At 34.3% G+C, this 17,964-nt stretch overlaps 1 protein-coding gene across 3 annotated transcripts in view; it reads right to left on the bottom strand.

Moving 5' to 3' along the window:
- The window catches only part of LOC106065178 (uncharacterized), a 41,559-nt gene that overhangs the window by 682 nt on the left and 22,913 nt on the right, over window positions 1-17,964 (bottom strand). For all 3 annotated transcript variants that reach the window (XM_056040713.1, XM_056040712.1, XM_056040715.1), the window contains exons 5-10: window positions 13,567-13,824; window positions 9,216-9,438; window positions 6,954-7,099; window positions 5,617-5,931; window positions 2,782-2,978; window positions 912-1,070 (exon numbers count right to left, since the gene is read on the bottom strand). In XM_056040713.1, the coding sequence (XP_055896688.1) occupies window positions 912-1,070; window positions 2,782-2,978; window positions 5,617-5,931; window positions 6,954-7,099; window positions 9,216-9,438; window positions 13,567-13,824 (1,298 nt within the window). The remainder of the gene's footprint in view (window positions 1-911; window positions 1,071-2,781; window positions 2,979-5,616; window positions 5,932-6,953; window positions 7,100-9,215; window positions 9,439-13,566; window positions 13,825-17,964) is intronic.

Here is a 17,964-nt window from a genome sequence, read left to right as displayed (position 1 = left end):
AGCATAGAACATAGAACAAAAACATTTGGTTCAAATATTTCTAGTGCACAGATTTATATGTCAAAGTCGATCATATATATAGAATTACATGATTAATCCAAACTAACTAATAAAATTACTCTTAATATAAGCTTTGATTAAAAAAAAATGTATATGTTTTTCATGTTAATACTACGGAAATTCTTATATCTATTATTATCATTAGGATCATGTTATATTATGTGGTCAAATATAATTATATGTAATTTATATTATATGCATTTTTATCAAAATAACAGGACCTTGACTCGTACATTACAGTAGGATGAACGCTATTAGTTGTAGACAAATTATTTATTCCAACCATGAGACCTTGACGTGTACATTACTTGACAATGACTAAAAAAAAAGTCAAATTTGTTTTTATTTTAATTAAATTTGACGATTACGATGGGCTGTACATATACGGTAGACCGTATGCCTGAAAATTGGCTCCCAAATCATCTTATTGTCCGTTCATGTTGAATAAAAAAGATGATATGTAAGTAAAAACTGATTTGAAATTTTATTTATAACAAAATAGATTGCTTTCAGAAGATACAATTGGTACGGTCGTTGCATACAATTAAAGCACGATAGAAACAATAAGCAATTTGATTATTAATTTCACTTTTAGAAATTGATGACTAATTGAAACAAAACGACGGATGGACGGACAAATGATGACAACACAAAACTTTGAGACTTTTATGAATAAAAAAATGTTTTAAATATTTTTTTAAAAATCCTTTTATTATAGGTATAACCCATTTTAGGTAAGTTTACAAATAGGCGTAAAAATCTTCCCTCCCCCATTCCTATATAATATGAACCATCATGTAATACAGTTACTTGTTCATGTTGCTAGCAGTTGACCCTGAAGTAGTACTTACCATCATTAAACTGACGTCCATACATGAGCGGTTTCTCGTAATTGACAGCTATTGCACCTGAACAAAGCTTGTACTCTCCACGTGCTTTGTCGAAACAGGCCACGTGACACATGCGACCACAAGCATCATGGGCTCGAACCAAAGCCCTACTCTCTCCACCTGTGATAGCATCAATCAAAAACAAAAAAATATAGAAATATTTTTTATTTAATTTTTTTTAGAAAAAGGAAGAAATATTTCTAAGCGCAGAGGCACCAGCAAGATTTGTATGGAGTCCTATAGCATCTTTAAACTTCAAACTAAATTTACCTGATAACACTAATAAATGTAAAAGAATGTCAGATTTGTAAAGAAAGAAATTCTTATTTTCCTTTCAATTTGTATATTTTGTTTTAAAATTTTAAATATGATTTCTTTCTTTGAGGATAATGGCACTTTCATAAATCTTGTCCTAGTTGAAGGTTTATTAACATTTTATTTCTTTAACTTATTGTCCTTTTATGTGTAACAAAATATCAATAACCCCATCCCCAAAGTACTAAGTCCTAAAAACAAATTAAATGAAAAATGTATAGTTCAGTGCAGGGTAAAATAATTGGAAGTCTAACTCTCTGACACACAGTCTCTGACAACAAAGAAGTAATACAATGGACCCCAACACAAGATCTCGGAGGCGCCGTGGGTGAGTGGTAAAGCCCTTGGCTTTCGAAGCGTGAGTTCTGGGTTTGAATCCTTGTGAAGCCTGGAGTCCAACCAGCTCTAATGGGTACCTAATATTAGTTGGGAAAAAGTAAAGGCAGTTGGCTGTTGTGCTCGTTAACCGTGCGCCACAAAAACACATGATCTGCCCAATAAATCTGAAATGAAAACTTTACTTTTTTTTTACTTTTAACACAGCATCTAAAAGACCTGTATTTCGCCAACGTAATCTGCTTCCTCTGCCATACGTAACAAATCGCTCTGGATAAACTGACCAGTCTCTCGTAAGAAAAAGACCAGACTTATAGTCAACAAAAGGAACCCCTAGATCATGAGGATCAATAACAGACACTCTAGCACGATCATCTAGTAGTGGAGACAATCCTTGATACTGACCATTTCATTGGTCAGGGAAGTAGAGTTAGTAAAGAGGATGGAACTGAGGACGATGGACGCATGCGTATAAATAAAACTAGTGTTGCTTTTATCATTCTTCAAACCATTTGGCGCTCCATAGCACTGCCTTTACAGAACATGATCCGAATCTTTAACACAAACGTTAAGTTCTTTCTTTTTTAAGGGCCCGAGACATGGAGAGATAAAAGAACAAATATGGACCTTCCAGACTTTCGCCAACATCTACGCCAGATATTTGGAATTAGGGGGCGCGAAAAGATATCTACTATCAACGTTTGGGAGAGAGCCACGCAAAAAATCCATAGCCCAAAATATATAAAAGTGAATGTGGACTCGCGGCTCACGCCTTCTGAGGCCGACGTGTTAACCACTCTGCTATTGATGTACTTATGACTAGAGATGATTGGGAGATAAGGTGGACTAATTCAGCTTATACCACCCCTTAAGTTAAGTATAATTTCATTCCGTTGTTACCAAACAAAATAATTAATTACAAATATTAAATTATCCTAATTGTTTTTTTTAATTGATTCATGTGTTGTTAAGTAAAAGAAATAATTCTGCATAATTTCAACTGGATCCGATATAGGGTGTCTGAGAAAAAACGTGTACAAACTTTTACCAGACAAACAGACAGAGTGAGTGGATATAAAATTAGTAAAAAAAAACACTACTTTTTAACATAATATTTTTCTAATTGAATATATTAGGCTTTAGCAAATAAAATAATAAATTATAAATCTAAACGTTTAACCTTTTACATCCGATGGTTTCTTAACACCAATGTAGCCCAGTGACACAGAGTTGGAATGCTTTAAGGTGACAATAGAAGAGTTTTTAAAGTATCCATGGTAATTGAGGCCATGTGAGTACAAGACAATCTGACTCACGGAGGCCTGTCTCTCACACCTGTCGAACCTTGATCTATTTGACTTCCAATCAGTGATGTACCTGTTTAATTAACCAAGCGATGACTTTAAGCAGCAAGATATATTCCAAAAAAAAAAAAAATTGCTGGTCAAGAAATTATTGTTATTAATAAAAACAGAGATGACGACTTATCAAAAGATTAAAGATCAGCAGATGTCTATGTTTGGGTACTACTGTCATGTTTTTAGATGGGGGGGGGGGTTGGTAGTTATTTTTAGAGGCCCCGAAAGGGGAAAAGACGCTATTAGTTTTGTGTGGCCTGTCTCTCCGTCTCGTTTAGATTTCAGAAACTAGAAGAGAAAATGAATATTGGACATCATGATATTTTAAATCATTCAAAGTTCTGATGCAACGGCTACTTTTTTTCTTTTCCGAAAGTGAACCATCTAATTTTTAAAATTATATATGCAATCAAATTTTTCAAAAACTTACACCACTTTTAAATGAAAAACTTCAGGGGATGTAACTTTTTAAAAGATCACGGTCTTCGTCATCTAGTACTTAAACTTCATTCATAGATTCGCGCATTGGTACAAAACATTTGCATTTAAGTTCACGATGGTAAAAGAGTCAATGAATCATTATAAAATATATTTTCCATGTATTAACTTGTTGATCGTCTAAGGGCTGAGCCGAAGGCTCTTCGAACCCTAAGTTTGAAAAAAACCTGTTTGGACGCCAAACAGTAAAAAAAAAAAAAACCTGTGAGAACACAGTTCTGTTTGAGAGAGACCCGAGTCAATGACTATGTAAAACATTGCTGTTTCCAATGCCTTTGGCCCCCGACGCATGCTTGGCTGCACATGGCCGAAGGCAGAAGACACCGGAAGCCTCCGCCATTTTCCTTCGTTATACCAAGCTAACCGTGGGGGACTCGCCATTAATGTAACGGTTCCTTTGAGGAACAGCGCATGGATATGTGACAGGTTTGTGGGGACTTTTTTTGCAAATCGTCTACCCGTGGGCATCCCCACGGGAGTTATGTTTCGCCATTCATTTAGCCTAGTAACCCCCTCAAGTAGCCGTTTCCACCTTGGTGCCACGGTGAGGTAGAACAGTGTACCCGGGCCATGTATTAACTAACTCATTCAATAGAATAATGATTCAAATGTTTGTTTTTTTTTTAAAGAATTTAGATAGGAACTTTGTTTTAGTTATAAGTTTTAAAAATAACGAATTATTTTTATAGCACGCAGTTTTAACATATCCTCATTATAGGGACCTACACTTGACAGTGACAGTCTAAATAAGACTAAACAGAGCCCAAATCTACATAATTATAATTCGAGTTCTAGTCTAGATATAGTATATTCTACATCAATATTCTATATCTATTTCTAGATCTAGATATAGACTTAGATCTAACTCTAGATCTAGACTTAGAGTTAGATTTATTTCTAGATCTAGGGCAATCTAGGCTTAGATCTATTTCTAGTTTGTATGACAAATGACAATCGAGATATTGTATTGTATATTAGCTTAATGTAGGTCAAGAATTATTTTTTCGTGTTGCAAATTTATCTAATTTTGTTAGAAGAATAAATCTTTTTTTAGTTTATCTTTATTACAATGTAACATATTGTTACGATTCTCTCTCCTAATCAGGCCTTCCGTAAACACTGCTAAACACAACACAACACATCAACACATCAAGAACTTGACAACAAGAGCTCCACAATATCGGGTACTTTAATAATGAGTGAATAAGTAGATAACAGCCAATACTAGAAATTGGCATCAAACACATCAACAACTAAAATGTCACTCTGTACATCACCGTACAAAACTCTACTGTCTCTCTTTCTGGACTTGTACATCAACACCTAAGGACTCCACCAGGACCGACTTCATGGCCGACTAACAGTCCCGGTCTCGACGCTCTCCGGTCTTGAACTGCCGCTTTCCTACACACTGTCACTCGTACACGCAGGCTTTCGATCACATGACCATAACATTGGTCATATTTGCGTGTAATCGTGTAATCGTAGTACTGTCCCTTGTCCAAGGCCCCGCTGACCTGAGTGATTCACGTGTGTGTCAGCTGAGCCTATAGTTAACCCTTTTTCGCCGCCAATAGGGTTATAACAATATTATTAATTTTGAATCTATGGATAAGGTTAATAATTATTTTTTTTTAAATATAAGTGGCTGAGGGGTAAAGAACTTGGAACTGGAAGTCCCGTATTCGAATCTTGGTTCGACACCCGACTCGGGCAGAGTTGTGTTTACTGAGCGCCTAAAGGCAGCACGGAAAACCAACTCCTAGATACCCCCTTCCCCCCAACCCCCACTAGTCCACAAATGAGATTGGACCAAAGCGCTCTGAGCATGCTATAAGCATGAAAGTAGCGCTATATAAAAGCTATAAATATATATACTCCAGGTGGACCACTTCGGGAGACGATTTTGAGTTTGTGTGAAAGACACAAACTGTCTGTCTTTGTAACCTTCTTTTATTTGAATTTCGATGTTACATTTGTAAGTAAAGCCAAGCTCTTTCTTGAAGCTCAACTTTGGAATATTGTTCTAAATTTAAATTTGTTCCGCCTAGTGTTAGTTAAGATTTTAAAAATTTGTATTCGCTGCAATTGCATGCGTTGATCAAATATATTAAATGAGGTGTGACTTATCAAACATAGAGAAAAAACAAACAACTTACGTCATTAGAGTTTGAACATTTTTAAGTGAATATATATCCAGACAGCCGTTAACTAATCCGCCCCTGGCAGGGTAGCTACTGTACTTTCTTTGTGTAGGTAACCTCGTTTTGACAACCCTAACAGGGATCATAATCCAGTTGCTTACATCACATGACTCATCGCAACAGTAGTCGATCAGGGTGGATTGAGCGTAGGGTAACTTGGGCTTGAAGACACCCACATTATCAAAACTTTCCACAGTATCTCTTTTTGATGTTGTTCGTTGTCTTATGGTGGGAATACAGTGCCCCGTTTTAACATTGCAAACTAGTGATCTTTTGATAGAATTATAAAGAAAAATGGAATAAATTAATTATGCAAAAAAAAAAAGTACACCATACACTATTCTGTTTATAAACAATATAAGCAAAAAATGCAGCTTTATTTCAATTCAGATAATATGGCTACGATAAAATTGTATACATTGTCTTTAGAAATTATCTCATCATGAATCAATGCTATTTCACAATTTTTGAAAAACTATAAAACTTGAATCGAGATAGTAATATTCATTAAACATTTAGTGAACAGTAAAGTTTTAGAGAGTAATGAGAAACAATAGACTGAGCATGATCTGATGATGGTAATCCAATTTTTTTTCACCAATTTTAACATTTACTAAAATTAAAATACCATAACATCTAGAAATTCATTTGTGTGTTTTCATTCTTATTTGTATTCATAAGTTCTTGTGTATTCAAAACGTCAGTAATAATTTTTAATAAAAAAAAAAAATCAGTTTATGAATGTCATTATGAAAAAATCAAGATTTGGCCACAAAGTGAAAACTTTGATTTGAACGATTTTTTTTTTGAATATTTAGTCATCTTACAATTAAATTTAGCTTACTTCTTTTATCTATGATATTTTTTCAAATGCAGTCAAATAAAATATTTTTTTAAAAATTGTATAGCATGTTGTCAGGTAAAAGAAATATATGTACAAACTTTCAGCTTGATCCGAGATTAGGTATCGAAAAAATAACGTTTGCAAACTTTTAACCAGACAAATAGACAATGAGACAGACAGACAGATAAGCTTTGTAAATAAAAAAAAGACAGGCTTGTCATTAAAAAAATTCTAACCAAATCAACAGCTCTTGTGTGGTGCTTCAAAGGTTCCAAAGACTAAGGCCTAGGTGAAGGTGAATATTATTGTATTTAGTATTAAGGAGTAAAGTTAATATGTGTGTCACGCTTTAACTTAAAAAGAAGTTCCAAATAAATCCTACAAACTAGGAGATGTCAATCCATTCATTGACAGTTCTGTGTTTCATGTAACATTCCTTAATACTAACCCTGGTCCACATGAAATTGATGAGATCGTACAAAATGGGACAGGCTCGTACTCAGCATAGCTGGCAAACAGTTCACTGTAGCCGTCTTTCACAGTGTAATTGAAAATGTTGATGGGAGCGTTGGGTTCATGTAAAGTGCCGTTTCCCTAAAAATGTAAATACATGTAATAATTTGCCGGTACTTGACGTTTTGGCGCCGCCGTTTTGGCGACGGGACGTTTTGGCGCGAGCCGTTTTGGCGACGGGACGTTTTGGCGCGAGATATCATTTGACGATAATTTTATAAGCACGTAGCTTTTATAACAATGTTTATTTCACTCTACCATAATATTGTATGTATAGTATGAATTCTAACACCGTTCAGCGAATTATTATTTTTTAATCATAAAGGTTTTGCTTATTTCGTGAATATAGGCCTGGATGACATCTTTGGATTTCTTTCCAAAAGATTTTTTTTTATTTGACATTAGTGTAATATACGAACTAGCTAAGTGTCACACTTTAATATAACAAAAACCATGTTAACATCTAAAGCTCTATTACGCTGAATGACGACAATAACTCCACACATAGTAAAGATCAAGACACGGAATGTGGTCAGTACAAACTCTAACGTGAACAGATATATTTTGAGAAATTGGGTAGGGGTGATTTGGGTGACACATCTCGCATTGACGCAGGTAGAGTTAAAAAAATGAAGACAAGACCAGCACGGAGCACTGGTCGTTGGCGTCATGCGTCTGGCGATCATCTCCTTAGGAATGGTCATTACATGTGACACCTATCCCGCCCCCCCCTCTTCTGCTCACCTTTCACTCCTTGTATATACTCTTTCCTCCACCCCTCCCCTCTCTCATGCGATTTTTGTTTTTAATTTTAAAGTAATATCTTAAAAAACTTTTTTGAAAATAAAAGTGTGCCTCTTAATAAACACACATACACAAGCCAAAATGTTTATTAAAGAAAATGATGTGAAAAACAAACACACATTTACATTTAGTACGTGAAAAATATGTCTTAACACAAACACTCATGCAAAACATAGATATGAAAATTCTTTTAAAAGAAACAATACAATAAACGTACATAATGTATTTCGCGCCAAAACGTCCCGTCGCCAAAACGACTCGCGCCAAAAAGACCTTCGCGCCAAAACGGCGGGGCCAAAACGGCGTCGCCATAACAGCCACTCGCGAACATGCCTATCTCTATTTCAGTTGCATAGCTACGCGCCTAAATACTTTACAATGGATTGGACAAACAAACCATCATAGGTACATCAGTACAGTATTTTGTTATTTATTGTTTTACCTTTAGGCGACCGGTGCGACGACGGCACGAGGAGGAAGCATGTAATTCTTGCGTGAATTATTTCTACTAAAAGCTCAAAAGAGGAACTCTTGGATTATTACAACTGAAAATACCACTCGTAGATCTATAGCGTACACCGGAATTTAAAGCTTCAAAAAGAATCAAATTCTTTTAGAAAATTATTGCATTGATTTTAACAGATAAAGCAAATAGTAAGACAGATGCATGAAATAGGCATGTCTCTACTTAGAAAGAAAAAAATTAATCACTTGAAAATTCCAACCATTGAGCTCCCTAGGAAGCGCATATTGCGGAGACATTTCCGGAAGAACTTTGAAAAATTATTTGGTGATTTAGATGATAATCAATTTTATTTTTTTAAAAAATGAGTTAAAGAGTGAGTATGCAGATCTTCTGCTGGACAAGAAGGTTCGTTTTTGTCATCGCAAGGAATTGTTTTCAAATAGTTCGCTTTGTCGTTTACTATAATAAAAGCATTGCTTCTTGAGGAGACTATTAACTATACAGTATTGACGAACTATCTGTGGGTCTAAACATTATATTTCATATTGGATATTACATCTCATCTGCATCAGCTTTGGAGGTGCGGTTGCTGGTTGGTTAAGCGCTCGGCTTCCGAACATGTGTTCGAATCTCGACGAAGACTAAGATTTCGAATTGTTCCAGAAAAGGTAAAACATTGGCAGCTAGAAGTTTGATGACATTATTATGGGTTTCGCAGAGTAAAGAAAAGTTTGCTTTTATACAGTATAGTTTTTAAGTTTTTTAAAGTATCTTATCAAATCCAAGTGTGTACATACAATTCTCTATTATTTCGGATTGCCAATAAATCTCTTTCTCTTTTTCTATCTAGTAAACTTTTACTTTCTATCCTAAACATTTGTTTAGCAAAGTATCTTTAGAAGTAACAATGATATGAATATTACTTACCCATTTTGGGTACACAGTCGGGTCAACCCCAAGACTTCTAAGTCTGGCTCTAAACCTTTCAAAGATGTAATCGATAAACGCATGGTGCATAAAGAAAATCGGATCATATGTCGACATTCTCAACGATGCCATCATTCCGCCGACATACATGTGAACGTAACCCCGATTGTATAATATACTGTACTGTTGGCCAGATTCTTCTATTGATGTGATTTCTTCGTACCTGAGTAATTTGTACAACTTTTTATCGGTCTATCTATCTATCTATCTATCTATCTATCTATCTATCTATCTATCTATCTATCTATCTATCTATCTATCTATTTATCTATTTATCTATCTATTTATTTGTTTATCTATCTATCTATCTACCTACCTACGTATCTATCTATCTATCTATCTATCTATCTATCTATCTATCTATCTATCTATCTATCTATCTATCTATCTATCTATCTATCTATCTATCTATCTATCTATCTATCTATATGCATCAATCAATCAGTCAATCTATCGATCTATTTATCTATATTAATCAAACAGTATTAATCAATTAATCAATCAATCAAACAATCTATCTATCTATATCAATTAATCAATCAATCTATCTTCCTTAATCAAACAATCAATTAATCAATCTATCTATCTCAATCTATCAATCTATCAATCTATCATCCAATCAATTTATCAATCTATCTATATATATATATTTGTCTATCTACATCTATCTATCTATGCACTGGAAAAACTTTTTGATATTCGGCCGGAGCCGGATATGGCGGATTGTAAAATATGTTTTTCGGCCGGACCAGGATACCTATATGTCTTGTTAATAGCTTGCATTTTGCAAAGTTGTTAAATAATATACCTACATTCGTAATATTTTTTATCCTTTTATTTACCTTACTGCTTTAAACTCTGTTACTGATTGATGAATTAAGGCTTAACAATATTTATAAACTGATAGTCCTATCACAAACTAATCTGCGTAACATAAGTGTGTGTGTATGTACGAGTCCACCAACTGTGGAGGGTGTGTTACTGTAAAATGTGTAAATATATATTTAAATATTTACTAATGTAAACCTTACAAAGGTAGAGGGCAATCTGGCATGTATGTGTTCCTGAATCTCAGACCAACAACTGGTCATCAAGCTTGTCATTGAAAGTCCAAGGACCGCTTCTGGTTCCGGCTTCAATGGCTTAATACTCATAATAGCTGTTAGTTAATAGTTGGAATCTAAAGTACTGTAGGTCAATATTTATTGTTGTAGATTAACTCATTTGCGGCATACGATATTTTATTAACAGCTGGAACATCAATTATACCTTAGATGATACCGAAGCATAGATTAAATGTGTAGTCTGGTCAATTATTGAGATCTATCTTTAAACCTACAGTTGTATAGATCTCAGAGCATTAGGAAAAAAAAACAAATATAGGAAAAAAAACTCATCCACATCCTCCGTACCCCCAAAAAATGAATAAACTAATCTCAGTGTCTAGGTCAGATAGACGTAGTCGGCCTACTCATGTAGTCCTAGAGTAGGGTGTATAGTAATGGTGTAGACCATTACGCGTTTTTTTTCCTTGGGCATACGCAATAGTGTTGATTGGTCAGTTTAAAAAAAAATATACACATTGGCCTGGTCAGTTAAGCATGTAAATCTATTATACCAGTACACTAGTTACAGAGGTCAAGAGTTTCTTAACACTCCAGCATAGTTTTTGTTTTATTTGCTAGATCTAATTGTGGCGCTTTGGATCAATGTCTTTTCTGTGATTTTAAACTTTACTGTAAGGTATTCCGTTATATAATATGTCGATATAATTAAACAACGAAATTAGCTTTCTTTCTAAAGGTTTTTATACAAGGCAAAAAATACACATACACACACATGCACAACTTTGTTTTATATTATTGCACACACACACCAATATGCACATTTTTTCTTATATTATTGTACACACACACACACACATCTTTGTTTTATATTATTGTGCATAATATAAAAGAAACATATTCCTTAATTATTAGGATTACTGATTGGATCGTGGTTTCTGTACCAAAAGGGCACGCTATTCAGCCTATGGGTGTCAGGTGTGAAGAAGTCATCAGGGCCTGATACACAGTACCTAGGTAAGCATCGTAAGTAAACACAACAACAAAATAACGAGGAGTTACTGGACACTCTCCAATTATTCAGAATATCGTTATCAAATCAAGACACTGAACTGTAGGAGTAATATTCAAGTTAACACGTTAGGTAAAGTAATATAATTATGACAAGGACAAAATAAAAAAAAAAAAGGAGTAGGGAGTGTTTAGTACTTCCTTTCATGATAGGCTACGCTAATATACACAAATCTGAGCCTTTTACTTTTTTTCTACAAATAATTAGTTACTGGCTAACTGGGCTATGACATCGATTTGTGCTCTGTGTAAAACGTCACTCGTTTAGGTGTGCGATCTTTAGTACAATTTACTAATTGAGATTTATATCCAAGTAAGCGAACTCGGCTTTCGTGCAGAGTTGTGGCCTGTAGTTCAGCCACGTGATTAAGATTTTCGTCCAAATTAGCAAACTCATTGTCCAGTTACCCCTGTATAGGTGTGGCTTGAAGTCCAGCCCCTAATTAAGATTAGCTACCAAGTAAACAAACTTTGTTCTCTCGCGTGACCTTTATAGAGTACATACTGTCCATCTTATTTGACTTGTATTCACCTGTTTATCAATGAACTGACTGTGATGGACTAAACAAATAAAAACGGGTGTGAGTTACTCATCTTGACCCTTGTTATCTGTGTAGATGTGTGGCTTGAAATCCAGCCCCTCCCCTCCGTTATAAAAATTTACTACGAGATATATATGGTGACATTAAACCTACGTCCGTCTTATTGGACATGTCGTCACCTGTCTATCAAGGAACTCAATGTGATTGAATTAACAAATACAAAAAGGGTGGGAGTTGTTCATCTCTACCTTTTGAGATATACCCGCTCAGCTAGACAGACGTCTGGTCCGCGTGACGTAGTCAAGGAATGTAGCATTTTAATTAACCCACTCAAATGTCAAGACAAAATGAAAAAAATGTACCAGCCATTGCTGCTCTGTATGTAAAGCTCATTCATAATGTAAAGTTTCATTTTAAGCGGCCCCCGAAAGGGTAAAGACGCTATTAGTTTTGTGTCGTCTGTCCGTCAGCCCGTCCGTCCGTCCCGTTTAGATCTCGTAAACTAAAAAAGATAGTGAAAATCCGACATCATAATATTTTAGACCATTCAAAGTTCTGATGCAACGGCTACTTTTTTATTTTCTGAAAGCGAAAAATCTAATTTTTAAAATCAATTATGCTAACAACTTTATCATAAATATACACCCATTTTACAACTATTCACTATTAATAGTAGCAAACACGGGAGGCTTTTTAGTAAGGCGCGCAATATCATATTTCAACAAATTTATACAAACGGTTATATAATTTTTGCCAAAATATTTTTTTTTACATCTGTATTGCTAAGTTAAGTAAGTTCTCTCATACTAACTACTACATGTTTACTTTTGTTGTAAGGAGAAAAATCTATTTAGTATGCATATAAGTGGAACATAATTTAAAACAACAATTGATTAGTCGTTTTTCATATTATCGCGTGAACTGCAGAGGCATACCATCACCATGGTACACTAAACTAAAGGAATTTATTTTTTTTACGGAAATTTTTTTTAGGCTTTGAATAAGAAATTGAACCTTTACAAAATGATTATATAAATTTGATACTCCTTATAAGACATCAGTTTAGCCAGGTTTACATCTAAATTCACATTCACTTTCACCTATCCCTTGGTCTGCTGAACCGTTGGGGCACCACACAAAATCTATCAACATTCTTTCTCCATTCTTCTCTGTCATTTGCATTTGATAGAATTTCATTCTGATATACTTTCTAAAAATATTGAAACCTGCCTTTTTACCTGCCTGAGTGGACCACTTCGGGGGCCGATTTTGAGTCTTTGTAACCTTGTTATTTAAATTAACACTCCATGTCTTCATAATTAAAAATGTTTGGTGCATATTTATAAAGGCCCTATTTTTAAGCACATTATTATGTTTTAAATATAAACGTTAATACATTCTATATCAGATATTAATGGAACGAGGTCCACTTTATGCATATTTAATAGTTACGATGTGTACTTTTGACTATTCGGCTAACTCTCCTTCAGTGATATTAGGCTGGAGCCGAATATAGCCGAATAGTAACAAAAGGTCGTATATTCGGCCGGAGCCGAAGCTACTATCGGTGCACCCCTAATATATTTAGAGACTGAGAAATGGTTGAGTACATACCTGCGTCTTGAAAGAATGTCATCAATAATTTGATTGTTTAGTAAATCACCGTCTACTCCTACATTCCTAATCAGCTGGGTCCCATCTGGAAGTCTCCAGTTTGCAAATGGTCCTTTTCTCACTGGACCTCTGGCTGTTCCAAAATATTCAGCTGACCATACTGATGATTCAAGAGGGTTATTAAGTTGACTTTCAAGAGTAGAGTCCCAGTAGGGCAAACATATTCGTGGATCAACTTGTCTTAAAGCGTTCTCATAGCTTAACAACAAAAAAATTGAATTCATGTTCACGTTGAAAACATTTATTTTTGTACCTAGTATGTTCAAACTAACTTCAAACCCTCTATAATGACTTGCTATTTGAAGTCCACTTCATATTCTCTTACCCTTCACTCTTCTTCAAATTCAATCATCAGCTATACGTGTAGTCGCCACTCTCCCGATATAAATCTAAGCCTTGACGGGAGGGGTCAAATATCAATGTAAAAATAATACAATTTTTGTAAAAACAATCTAATAATCACTGGCGGATCCAGGGGGGGGGGGCGGTATGGGCGATCGCCCTCCCTCTCGGCCGACACCCCCTCCCTTTCGAATTTTTGTATAGAATTCACACAATTTGTATACGAATTTATTACTTATGTTAATTATATTTATTAATTATTTATATTTCAACCTATTTTTTAAATTATTTCGCCCCTCCCCCTTTAGTAATGTTAGCAGATATAGTGGGGTCGGGGCCGCCCCCCCCTTAAACTTTCGAGTGGGGGGTTGGTTCATTTATTTGAAGAAATGACAGCTTGCTTACATAATCAATTAAATATCTAAATGATTAAAACTTCTAATTGGTATCTTAACCGATCTTTATATTATGTCGTTCCCTTGTTGGCCGATTGGGGTGAGGTAAAGTAGAAGGGAGCGAATACCTCTACTGTCCTTCTCACCTAAACCCTTTGAGTGTGTGTGTGTGGGGGGGGGGGCTGCACTACTTTTATGGAGAAATCATAGATTGTATAGAAAATTAGTTGAACCAATATATAAATTTTGTATAATTTCGCTCCCCTTCTGGTATTTCGGCCCCTTGAGTGGGGTGGGCGGTCCTATTTTTATGTAGAAATTATAGCATGTCAACAAAATTAGTAGAATATATAATATAAACTACGTATTGATATGTGAACCCATTGTATATTATGTCGCACCACACTCTAATCTCAAATTTTATGATTGGTAAATATAAAATGAAAAAGGGTTGTACCAGGTGGGAGGGGCGATACATGCAATCACCTTCCGCCCATCGGACAAACCTTTTTTTTTTCCTTTTGTATTATAGGTAAGAAATTACAAAATAAAAATAATCTGTCACTAATATAATGTATATATGCTATAAATCAAATTCATATATCGGGTCGCCCCACCCCTATTCTTTAATGCCAAATGCAATCATTTGCAGAAATTATAAAAAGGAGCAAGGATTAATCAGTTTCACTCTACCGCCTCTCCATTTTCCAGACAGAGTTTATGTAATTTAACATGAATTTATCTTAATTATTTTCAGAAAGACTGCTTTAGAAAAGTTATAATTCAAACGAAATTTTTCAGTATAAGAGTCACAATTGAGAGGAGATCTAAATCCAGATAATTTTTTCCTAGTCGCCTTTTTTCAACCGTTACTCAATCAGATATTTATTTTTCTAGGTAAATAAATTTGGGACTAGAACTAACCTTGCACTTTTCACTTCAGAAACGCATTCTCCTGATCCCAAAGCTCATTATTCATTCTATTATAAAGGACCGTTTGAATAATGTTGAAAAATATTCTAATATGAATTTATAGGCCCTTAATACATTGCAAATAAAACCGATTTGTTCCTTGAAAAGATTAGATACCCTACATATATAGATTAAGGCTTTGAGTAGCGCCGCCGAAAAAATAAATTAATCGATAAATAATATTCAATAAAATTCAAGCATAAATTGTGAGTTATAGTCCCAAATTTATGCTTGAATTTTATTGAATATTATTTATCGATTAATTTATTTTTTCGGCGGCGATACTCAAAGCCTTAATCTAAATATGTGGGATATCTTATCTTTTCAAGGAACAAGAAAGCAATTAAAATAAATTAGCAAGAAACATGAGAGAGTGGCGTGTTTTTACTAAGGCTCTATGTTCCATGAGGAACGCAAAGAAAGGATGAGGATGATATACTTATACCTTATCCCATTTTGCCCCTCCATCATTCTGATGTAAAATTCAATCTTTAGTAAAACAAAAACAAAAACAAAAAAAAAAAAAAGCAGAGATAAATGTTTTCATTAAATCAATCTACCTCATCCTCGAAGAAACAAAAATGGTGTTGGGGGGGGGGGGGTCATTTCTTAGCAGTTATGGAGATTGCGTTGAGGGAGGGGGGTGCCGCGTGTTATTGCTTCTTAACCCCCCTTCCTTTCTTACTGACATATTACCACATTCACATCTGACATATTACCACATTCACATCTGACATAGTGTATAACCTTCAAGGTGGGGACATATATTTGTGGATAACTTACAAAATGTGTGCGAAGAAAAATTACTTATTAAAATAAAAGATGTTACATACTATATTTTTATATTAAGTTGCCTCCCGTTTCTAATGCAAAATGCAGTCATCAGCAGAGATGTAATGAGGGGGGGGGGTATCTTGCCTCGGGTGCCACTCTCACAGGGTCGTCACACGAAGAGTGGAGACACAATTTTAAAGTCAAGGAGACTTACGATTTTCTAGACATTTTCATTTTTTTTAAATTAATGTTTAACTAGCAAACAAAGCTCGCATATATTTTGTTAATGTTTAACTGACAAACATAGCTCGCATATATTTTGTTAATGTTTAACTAACAAACAAAGCTCGCATATATTTTGTTAATGTTTAACTAACAAACAAAGCTTGCATATATTTTGTTAATGTTTAACTGACAAACATAGCTTGCATATATTTTGTTAATGTTTAACTGACAAACATAGCTTGCATATATTTTGTTAATGTTTAACTAACAAACAAAGCTCGCATAGATTTTGTTAATGTTTAACTGACAAACATAGCTCGCATATATTTTGTTAATGTTTAACTAACAAACAAAGCTCGCATAGATTTTGTTAATGTTTAACTGACAAACATAGCTCGCATATATTTTGTTAATGTTTAACTAACAAACAAAGCTCGCATAGATTTTGTTAATGTTTAACTAACAAACAAAGCTTGCATATATTTTGTTAATGTTTAACTGACAAACATAGCTTGCATATATTTTGTTAATGTTTAACTGACAAACATAGCTTGCATATATTTTGTTAATGTTTAACTAACAAACAAAGCTCGCATATATTTTGTTAATGTTTAACTAACAAACAAAGCTTGCATATATTTTGTTAATGTTTAACTGACAAACATAGCTCGCATATATTTTGTTAATGTTTAACTGACAAACATAGTTCGCATATATTTTGTTAATGTTTAACTGACAAACATAGCTCGCATATATTTTGTTAATGTTTAACTGACAAACATAGCTCGCATATATTTTGTTAATGTTTAACTAACAAACAAAGCTCGCATAGATTTTGTTAATGTTTAACTGACAAACATAGCTCGCATATATTTTGTTAATGTTTAATTAACAAACAAAGCTTGCATATATTTTGTTAATGTTTAACTAACAAACAAAGCTTGCATATATTTTGTTAATGTTTAACTGACAAACATAGCTTGCATATATTTTGTTAATGTTTAACTGACAAACATAGCTCGCATATATTTTGTTAATGTTTAACTGACAAACATAGCTCGCATGGATCTAGTTACTTCTTTCTTTACCTTATATGTCTTATAAATTACCGTTATGCTAATTTGTATGTCATAGGAGTCCCGTACTGTTACATCTGATAAAATCGTTTCATCCGCGTTTGATACAAAGCTATGTGTATATCACAATTAGTCAATAGCATTTCAATATATAGTCGGGTTTCGCAAGTATACATTTTTATCAGTAACAATTCTGCTTATATGTTGTAACTCTGTGAAAAGTGCTTCAACAACAAAAACGGTTGGTTGTAGTGTAGTTATAATCCATATTTGAGTATTGGTCAAGTGAACATGATATTACTGTTGTTTCAAATATAAATTATTACATTGGGTGATGACCAAAACTTTTAAAACATTTTACAATTCATCTCATTTTCTAAGCAGGACATTTCACATTTTCCTCTCGAGAAGCGCCTGCAAATGCTTTTTTAAGAGGACTGAGATTCTAGCGTCTACTTTCTTACACCAGAACGGTCATTTGTCCAATAAAATACTACAGAAAGACATGTCTTGATGCTAGGCTTTATTGAACAAGAATGACAAAACAGTTTACA

This window comes from Biomphalaria glabrata, chromosome 9, assembly GCF_947242115.1.
Source record: "Biomphalaria glabrata chromosome 9, xgBioGlab47.1, whole genome shotgun sequence".
Classification (NCBI taxonomy): Eukaryota; Metazoa; Mollusca; class Gastropoda; family Planorbidae; genus Biomphalaria; species Biomphalaria glabrata.
This window is presented reverse-complemented; position numbering and strand designations above follow the sequence as displayed.